The following is a 10038-nucleotide window of genomic DNA, read 5'->3' as shown; positions in this document are numbered from 1 at the left end:
TTTTAGAGGCATGGTCTCGCTCTGTCGCCCCTGCTGGATTGCACGAGCAGGATCTCAGCTCACTGCAAGCTCCGCCTCCCATGTTTACGCCATTCTCCTGCCTCAGCCTCCCGAGTAGCTGGGACTACAGGTGTCCGCCACCCCGCCCGGCTAGATTTTTGTATTTTTTAGTAGAGACGGGGTTTCACCGTGTTAGCCAGGATGGTCTTGATCTCCTGACCTCGTGATCCGCCCGTCTCGGCCTCCCAAAGTGCTGGGATTACAGGCTTGAGCCACCGCGCCCAGAATAGCAGTCCTAAACTGTTTTCTTCATCGTCTTTCATTCATTCGGTTGCCCAGTCATTGAAACACTTGTGCATTCCTGTGGTCAATCACTATTTCTTAAGAAGCAACACTGTGTCCAGCAGGAAGAGAAGGGCTGCAGATATTATCATAAGCAGCACAAACATGCCCCATGGGGCTTAAATTTTGGTGGAAAAGAAAGTCAATAAATAAATAATTATAACCTATGGTACATGCTAAAAAGTCTCTCCAGTGTAGACACTAAAGTATAAAGGAAACTAAAATGGAGATACATTTCAGGTAGAGTGATTAGTTACAACTCCTCTGGGAGGATCGTATGTGAGTGAGATCTGAAGGATGAGAAGGAGCCAGCTCTAAGGAGAACAGAGGAAAGGCTGTCCAGGCAGCGATGACAGCACATGCAAAGGCCCTGAGGTCAGAAAGTTCTAGGGACAATCAAAAGGCCAAATGCCTTGAGCTGTGGGTGGGAGGTGAAGATGGGGAAGTGCACAGGAGTTTATAGGCCACTGCTGGCTATGGACATGCCCTGCTTTTCTGCAGAACCAAAGTCCAGCAGACAGAGCAACAGGTAGGTCAAGGTGGGGCTAATACAACCAGATATGACTGGCAGTTTGTGGGAGGGAATGTGGTCCGTCAAGTAGAACGCAGATGTGAGGAGCATCGGGGATGAAAATTCAAGGCTGGGCAGACCCATCAGGGGTACAAGCAGGAGGTATGCATGGCCTAATATTGGTGAGGCTGCTTCTGACCTCAGGTGGGCATCCTGTTGGCAAGGGGAGAGGTCTTGGGGAAATGCAGTTCACTGGGATGACTTGATGGCTCAGGAGGGCTGGCTGGTAAAAGCAGAGCAGGATCCCGCTCCCACAAGAGTGCGGAAACTTGGAAGAAAACAGACCCTGGCAGAAGTGAGGGAGATAGGAGCACAACTACCCGGCCCATAATGCAAGGTGAAGACCTGACCACCATCCTGAAGCCCAGCAACCAAGAGTCGTGTGGTTCAACTCCCAGCCCAACCTGCCTCTCCAGCCCAACCTCAAAGCAAGCACCCCTTTGTTTTCATACTCCAGCCACACTGGTGGCTTCCCAGTCTTCCTCGACCACAGGGCCTTTGCACATGCTGTTCCCTCTACCTAGGACACTATTCCCTTCACTCTTTACCGACTTAACTCCTTCCCTTCCGCAGGGATGCCTCTCTGATAGCCCTGATTGGGAAAATTCTCGATTTACACAATTTTAGAGCCCCTTAGTGGCATGAGACCACATTTCAACTTAACATTTATTTGCGTAATTATTGTTAAATATCTGCCTTTTATACGCTCCAAAAAGAGGAGAAAGCAATACACTACATCCTCCCATGCCTAGTGCGGTGCCCACTGCTGGATATTTACAGAACAAATTAGTTAATTTGTAAGAAAAAAAACAACAAGAAGTGCCAGTTTGGCTCCTGAGTAACTGCCTTAGATCAGTAATTCTCAGAGTGTGGAGCTGGAATTAGCAGCAGCAGCAGCACCTGGAAACAAACATTAGAAATGCAAATCCTCATCACAGACCTGCGGAATCAGAGAAGAAGGGGAGGATTGCAATCTTTGTTTTAATAAACCCTGCGGGTTATTACAGTGCACACTTAGGTTTGAGATCCACTGTCCTAATTACTTTGTTTTGAACTTTCAGGTGAGACTTAAGAGGACACCCCTGTGCAGATAAGAGCTCTATTAGGCAGGAAGCTAAACTGATCATTTTGGATGCACCTTGGTAGCGGGCTGGATTTTGGATATGACATGAGGGCTTTTGAAGGGCATAGTCACATAAAGACTCAGCTGCATGGGGAAGCTGACTTAGTCTCCACACCCAGGAGATGTACATGCAGTTTCCTAGTTAGTGACACTGTGGACACAAGACCCAGCTGTTGACACACGCTGCAATGCCTAAATTTTGCTAGGGTGAACTTGGGGGTAGAAAAATTGAGATATTTGCTAAGATAAGTTAATCCTGCAAACTTGCAAACACAAGGAATGCCATTCTTGTCTGAACAGAGCGGGGATCTGCGAGAATAGGATCTCTGTGGGCATGAATATCTTCCCCACAATCTCCAGAGCCCTCCTGTTCTATAGGCCCCTCCTGTATATCTTCTAACAGTGGGAGCCCAGTAAAAGTTGCTTACATGTATTATTGAGTGAGTGAGTGAATCAATGAATGTATAAATAAATAGAAGAAGAGATCAACAAATGCTTTGTCTAATGCAGTACCAACGTGGCTTCTTTCTACTCCACAGCCTCCTATTGCTGGAGGAAGTTCATCTCCATTTAACCCTCTTCCCTTAGCGTTAGTTTTAGGTTGGACCCGGACATTGGAGGAAGAGAAGCCTGCAAGTTAGATTAACGTGCTTTATGTTTTCACTGTAAAGGGAAGTTAGGAGGTAGGAAGGCCAGTCCCTGCTGGAGAAGCAGTCCCATGAAGACAGGGAGCATACTGGTTTGGTTCACTCTACCGCCAGCACTTTGAACAGAGCTAGGCAATTAACCCTTGCTCTGCACATAGGAGTTGCTAACTGAGGTACTGAATGACTGTTCTGTGGCAAGCCTGAGCCTCCTCTTTTGTCACCTCATTTCATTCTTACCACAAAGAAACATACCAGCTCCACATTACAAAGGAGAAAGCTGAAGCTAGAGAATTTGAGTAAAGGAGCTAGATACAAACTCAGACCCACTGACCCCAAGTTCATTCCTCCAGCCCAGGCTGGTTCCCAGCGCCAGCTGCCAGCCAGATTCTTAGCTGCCTCCAGTTTTGCGAAATTTTTATCATTGGATCTGGGAAGATAAATCCACCTCCTGGGCTCCTGCCCTATTTATTGCTACTCCTGGAACTCTCAGGGTTCCTTATTCTGGGAGTCAAACAATATGACACAGGAAAGGAAAGGGATTGATGGTCTGGCTCCTGACAGGTCACAGAATTTTGCTTTGCCTTCTCACCATTTAGAATCTCTGCTGAAGGCGTAGACATCGTTTTGGATTGCCTCTGTGGGGACAACACTGGAAAAGGTCTCAGTCTTCTCAAACCCTTGGGAACCTACATTTTATATGGTGAGTGCAAAACAGCAGCAGGGACTTGCTCAGCAATAGGTAACTCTCCATGTGCGCCTGCAAAGTGAATTGTGCTGATATGTTGGGATAGTGGGATGGGGGTGTTTCATTTTTTAATGTCTCCTATAATGTTTCTATTGCTGTGAATTCTTTTCAATTGTAAAATAACATGTGCCTACTGTCCTACGTCCTATTATTTCAAATGGGATAAAACAAGATCAAGCCAATGTGGTCACTGATATGAGTAGAACCATTAAGGGGCATCACCCATAGAAGGTAGCACAGGTGGAAAATAGGAAAGTCTTCAAAGGAAGTTCAGAAATAAAGAAGGCATGAAGGACCCACAGTAGGATGGGGAAGAGTGGCTAGGATATGCGGGTTTTAAGGGAGGATCTTCACTATTCGAGAAGTTGTGAAGTACACACTCTTCTTCCCCTAAACTACTCCTGAGCGTCCCACTCAAGACAGAAACTCTGGATAGATGGAGCTCATGTCTGTTTCCATCTCTTTCTACATTTACTTCTATGCTCTTAGGAGTGGAAGAGATGTATGAAAAACAACTGGGAGAAGATTTTCTCCAGCAAAATGAGGCTCCAGGGCCTCCTTTCTCTCTTCTTTTTCTTCTCTTCGGTCATAGGCATGCAAACTAATTTAAACATTAGTCTCCACAAACTAAAGTAGGAGTATTGGAAGCTAAATGGCATATTCTGACACTAAATAATAGTGGATTTATCCAGCGTTAGAGATTCTTGGTACCTTTGTCCCCTGTTGGTACAATAGAAGAGTCTTAATTCTGGGTAACTCAGAAAAAAACACTATTTCCCTGCTATTACCTGTAGAGATTATAAAATAAATATTTGAGGGGTATAAATGTGCAAGCATCTTTTAGTCATCTTCAGATCATTGTAACAGAAAGAAGGCCAAGCTCACCAGAGGCAGGTAAACATCCCATTGCTGGAGTGTTCCAGTAATTTCAATCATGGCCATGTATTTCCTTTGAAGTGGATGCGTAGCTTATTATTATCAATGAGAGTCCCTGCACATTGCGAGGATATCAGATATGACTAACATATAAGTCAAATGCAGATGGATGATGTAGTCATCCTTGCTTATCATTTACCAATAATTCTATTTTTGCCCCAGTTTCATGATGTCATTTTGGTGAAATTCAGCTTGATTTTTCAATTTGAGTAGTTCACAATTATCTAATTCATTACATTGGTCACTTGGTCACTAATTAATCGAAGTCTAGTACTGTCATGCCCTGTGGTACTCACCCCATAAAAACAGAAGCAATGGTTCACTATTAGGTTGGTGCAAGGATAATTGTGGTCTTTGGCATTAAAAGTAATGACAAAAACCATAATTACTTTTGCACCAACCTAATAACTGGCTACTAGTTTACCCAGGCTAAATAATTTAAAATACACATGATTATTTTATTAAATAACTCCTCTCTGAGAAGAACTTACTCCCAAATATTTGGAGACGAGGCAGGAAAGTCGTTGAAAAATCACCTGTATGGTACTTGAATGTTCCCCATACTGTTAAGAGCTCTCTCATTTCCCCCTCCCCTGCCCCCAAACCCTGTAAAGGATCTTTTCTCTCCATATGAGAATCTTAGGGAATCTTTCCCAACTCCACCTCCCATCTGACCTCTGAATATTGCTTGTCCAATTGGCAAAACTCAGTTTCTCATACCACTTGTCTCAGACCTCTTTGGAGCTGACACATGGGTCACACCATTTTCTTGGTCCCTGGGCCTCTTTTCATTCTCACCTGCAAGCTTCTATACCCATTTTTTCCAATCCATCTACAATCTAACTCTCCTCCACATCTCCCACCAGTTAGGTACCCAGCCCAGGTCAGAGCCCGAAGCCCCTCGCTTGCTAGGGAATCAAATTCAGAATCACAAAGAAGTTTCACTCAGGAGCTCCCTTCTCAGTCTCAAAGAACAGACCTAAAGAGACATTTCAGCAACTCATCATTTTATTCAAATGTTGGCCTACATCATATTTTTGCTACATGCCCAGTTTTTCAAAGTAATGAAACGGTCACCATGAGAAATGTCACTTTCTCTTTGATCAGGGACACTCAGCTAAAATAGTCAACTTGATGCCTCATTCTCATTCCCCTCACTTTGCCAAGGCTTAATTAAATTTGTTTTCAAGATTTTGCCAGTTCCGGACCAAACAATTGCCATTTTTTTCATGCATAACAAGAGATGTCAATTTTCATTAGCAATTGCTCAATGTGGGAATCTTTCATTTTCAGGCTCATCCAACATGGTAACTGGAGAGACCAAGAGCTTCTTCAGCTTTGCAAAATCAGTAAGTATCCAGGCACATCTGATGTGCTGTTGTGGCGTGTTCATTCACATGGTGTGAGCTCTTTTTTTTTTTTTTTTTTTTTTTTTGAGATGGAGTCCCATTCTGTTGCCAGACTGGAGTGCGGTGGCATGATCTCGGCTCACTGCAACCTCCGACTGGTTCAAGCGATTCTCCTGCCTCAGTCTCCCTAGTAGCTGGGATTACAGGCATGCACCACCACGCCCAGTTAATTTTTGTATTTTTAGTAGAGATGGGGTTTTACCATGTTGACCAGGATGGTCTCAATCTGTCCTCGTGATCCGCCTACCTCAGCCTCCCAAAGTGCTGGGATTACAGACGGGAGCCACCACACCCAGCTGTGAGCTCTTCTATCATAAGGCATTGACTTAATCTTGTCTTTCATTTTCATCATTCATTTCCAATAAAACCTGCACTCCTGCCCTGCTCCCTGCAAATGGACAGGACCAGAATTTAGACTACTTTTGTCTAAATGAAACAGAAATGTGGGAGTGTCAGTGAAACTCAAGAAAGCTTCAGCTTTCAGTCAAAATTGCTTAAGTGTTGGTGTCTTTAATCATTGGTCAAAAATGAACTTAGCATTAGCACATTTTCTTTGCTCCATAGAGAGGCCAGCCTTTCACTTTGCCACTTTCTGACTAGGTTCTGGGGGTACTGGAGATTTCTCTGTGTCCCCATCCTCTTGAATTGGAGATAGAAATGAGGACCCTATGACCTTAACAAGATTCTGGGGTGACTTGTAGACTCAGGCAAGCTCATGAACCACTCTCTTGGGTGATCATGCTTTAAATATGGTGGTTAGTTTGTCAGCCATTGCGAAGCAATATGCCTGGGCATTCACCTCACTATGAATTGACTCCGATCTATCTTCCTATCTGGAGCTATACTTGCTAGAATTATACTAACGTGGGCTTGAGACAGAGTCTAGCTCTCTGCACCCAGGTTGGAGTGCAGTGGCATGATCTTGGCTCACTGCAACCTCCACCTCCTGAACTCTAGCAACCCTCCTGTTTCAGCCTCCCAAGTAGCTGAGATTACAGGTGCCTGCCACTACACCCGGCTAATTTATTTATTATTTTGGTGGAGACAAGGTTTCATCCTGTTACCTGGGCTGGTTTCAAATTCCTGGGTTCAAGAAATCCGCTTGCCTCATCCTCCCAAAGTGTTGGGATTATAGGCATGATCCATTGCACCTGGCCAAACTTAATTTTTAAAGTATCATTTCGGCCAGGCGCAGTGGCTCACACCTGTAATCCCAGCACTTTGGGAGGCTGAGACGGGTGGATCACGAGGTCAGGAGATCAAGACCATCCTAGCTAACATGGTGAAACCTGTCTCTACTAAAAATACAAAAAAAAATTAGCCGGGCATGGTGGTGGACACCTGTAGCCCCAGCTACTCGGGAGGCTGAGGCAGGAGAATGGCGTGAACCTGGGAGGCAGAGCTTGCAGTGAGCCGAGATCGTGCCACTGCACTCCAGCCTGGGTGACAGAGCGAGACTCCATCAAAAAATGAAGTAAAATTAAATTAGATTAAATTAAATTAAATTAAATTAAATTAAAATATCATTTCAGCACTCCTTTCCCAGTCCAAATTCCTTCTCTTCTTTGAAATGAACCACCAGTATCCCAGCACCAGCCAATATTCCTTATTTTTTTCTTTGCACGTTCCAAGGTATTTTTTTTTTAATAATTTCAACTTTTTCGATTCAGGAGGTACATGCGCAGGTTTTTTGCCTGGGTATACTGTATGATGCTGAAGTTTGAGGTACATATGATCCTCTCATTCAGATAGTGAGCATAGTACCCAATAGTTAGTTTTTCAACCCCTGTCCCCCTCCCAGTCCCCTTCAGTGGTCCACAGTGTTAACTGTTCCCATATTTATGTCCATGAGTACCCAATGTTTAGCTCCCACTTATAAGAGAGAACATGCAGTATTTGGTTTTATGTTTCTACATTAATTTGATTAGGAAAATGGGCTCCAGCTGCATCCATGCTGCCACAAAGGACATGATTCCATTCTTTTTTATGGCTGCATAGTATTCCATGGTGTATATGTCTCACATTTTCTTTGTTCAGTCCACCACTGATGAGCACCTAGGTTGATTCCATGTGTTTGCTATTGTGAATAGAATGGCAGTGAATATATGGGTGCATGTGTCCTTTTGATAGAACGATTTACTTTCTTTTGGATATATACCCAGTAGTGGGACTGCTGGGGCAAATAGCAGGAACTTTCATTTTTACCCCTTCCCAACAGGGGATTGCTACTTTTCACAAGGGTTTGTTTTAGCCCCTCTACTTTTGGACTTCTCTGTGTCAGTGCAGCATCGATTGATCCACTCACTTGACAAGCATTTTCTGAGCACCTGCTGTTTGTGGTATTGTGCCAAGCACCAGGCTATCACAGTAAAGAAGATCGGTGCACTTTGGGCCTTTTTGGTTCTTATATACGAATGAGGGAGACAAACCCAAAAGAAGCAAGATGTGTTAATAACATGATTATAAATGGCTACTAAACCTCTGAAGGGGATAAAAATCGAGTGCTAAAATAGAAAATAGCAGGGTGGATGGAGGCAATTAAAACAAAGTGGTCAGGGAAAAGTATGGTAAGGAGTTTGGAATTCATTCTAAGTGTGGCACTATGGGGTATTCATATGCTCTCAAAGTGCCAACATTGGCTGCCAGAAACTTCAGCTCCAAATATTCTGGAATGGATAATAACTCCCTGCACTTGTGAGATTCGAATCAAAGGTCCTCTCTATGCATTTGGGCTTTAAAATATGGGTCAAGGATCATCCTGACTACAGAACCTACAGGAGGAGCAAGAATGGAGTATAATGAAGGATGCTGTCTGGAGTGTGTCCCCTGAAGACAGGCTTTGTGCCATGCACAGCTGCTGTGTTGCTGTGACTGTAATTAACATGATGTTGACAGACTGCTGTGGGTAACCACACTGATCCCAAATTATATAGAATTGTAAGAAGTGTTTTCCCTTTCTCCCTTAAATGCACAATCCCAACACACACTGTTAATGAAATAATTGCAGCATGCCCATGCTCAACGAAGGCATTCATAAATGCACAGCCAGGATGGAGATGGAGATTCCTCTCCCCAAAGCAGGGGTTCCTATTACCAGAACGCTTTGTACCTGGAGGTTAAGAATGAGGATGTTTTCTTTCAGAGGACTGCTCAAACCCTAAGGGTCATTTGGAAGAAAACTGAAGAGGGGGCCTACCAAGAGGTGGAACGGTGCTCTGAAAAGTTCTAGAAAAAAAAAATTTCCATGTATTCAAGGGAGGCTTAGAAATTAAAGGTCAACTGGAATTATACAGGAATTTCCCATTCAGCTATCTTAATGATGTTGCATCTTAAAATTGCTGCAGAGTTTATGCCTCACTATTTGCCAAACACGCCATTTTCTTTCACACCATAACGATGATGATACTCATAGAGGAAGTTAACATTTACAGAGCAATCTGACTCCATCTTTGGAGCTCTTATTCACTAGACCAAAAACATCTTGTTCAAATTAAGATAAGAAAAATGGATGGCGTATGTTCATATGCATTAACACATTTACTCCTCATAACCACCTCATGAGGATCAGTGAGAAAACTGAGCACAAAGAAGTTAAGAGATTTGCCTAAAGTCACACAGCTCATGAGTGACAAAGCTGGGATTCAAAACTAGGCATTCAGCTCTATAACCTTCTTAACCACAGCTGTGCAGCAAGTGTACATTTGCAGCAAGCATTCATTCCACAAACATTCACTGAGGCATTGCAGATACACTGTGAGTCAAGTTATTATTTTTCTATATTCGCTGTATTTCCCAAGTTGGTTTGTTTTCAACGAGGGCCCTAAAAATCACTGTCCCATAGAATAGTATTTTGGATGTAAGGAATACTTGAAGTTATTTGGTGGTTTCCAAACCACGTGCCTCACCACACCATCTGTGCCACGAACCCTTGCCAGGTAAGACCATCAAAATTGGAAGCCAAGAAACCTAAGGTCAAATGCTGGCTCTTCTTGGTCCCCCAGCCCTCTCCAAATGTGCTTTTGTAAAAATAATAATTTTTTTTTTTTTTTTTTTTTTTTTTTTGAGACGGAGTCTTGCTCTGTCGCCCGGGCTGGAGTGCAGTGGCCGGTGCAAGCTCCGCCTCCTGAGTTCACGCCATTCTCCTGCCTCAGCCTCCGGAGTAGCTGGGACTACAAGTGCCCGCCACCTCGCCCGGCTAGTTTTTTGTATTTTTAGTAGAGACGGGGTTTCACCGTGTTAGCCAGGATGGTCTCGATCTCCTGACC

At 43.9% G+C, this 10038-nt stretch overlaps 1 protein-coding gene across 1 annotated transcript in view; it reads left to right on the top strand.

Moving 5' to 3' along the window:
- Positions 1-10038, top strand: part of VAT1L (vesicle amine transport 1 like) — a 195145-nt gene that overhangs the window by 87879 nt on the left and 97228 nt on the right. The window contains exons 5-6 of the mRNA XM_017868657.1: positions 3280-3383; positions 5658-5713. Coding sequence (XP_017724146.1) covers positions 3280-3383; positions 5658-5713 — 160 coding nt within the window. The remainder of the gene's footprint in view (positions 1-3279; positions 3384-5657; positions 5714-10038) is intronic.

The sequence above is a fragment of the Rhinopithecus bieti genome, unplaced genomic scaffold (assembly GCF_001698545.2).
Source record: "Rhinopithecus bieti isolate Rb0 unplaced genomic scaffold, ASM169854v2 scaffold_2574, whole genome shotgun sequence".
Classification (NCBI taxonomy): domain Eukaryota; kingdom Metazoa; phylum Chordata; class Mammalia; order Primates; family Cercopithecidae; genus Rhinopithecus; species Rhinopithecus bieti.
Note: the sequence above shows the minus strand (reverse complement) of the source record. Positions and strands in the feature narration are given on the sequence as shown.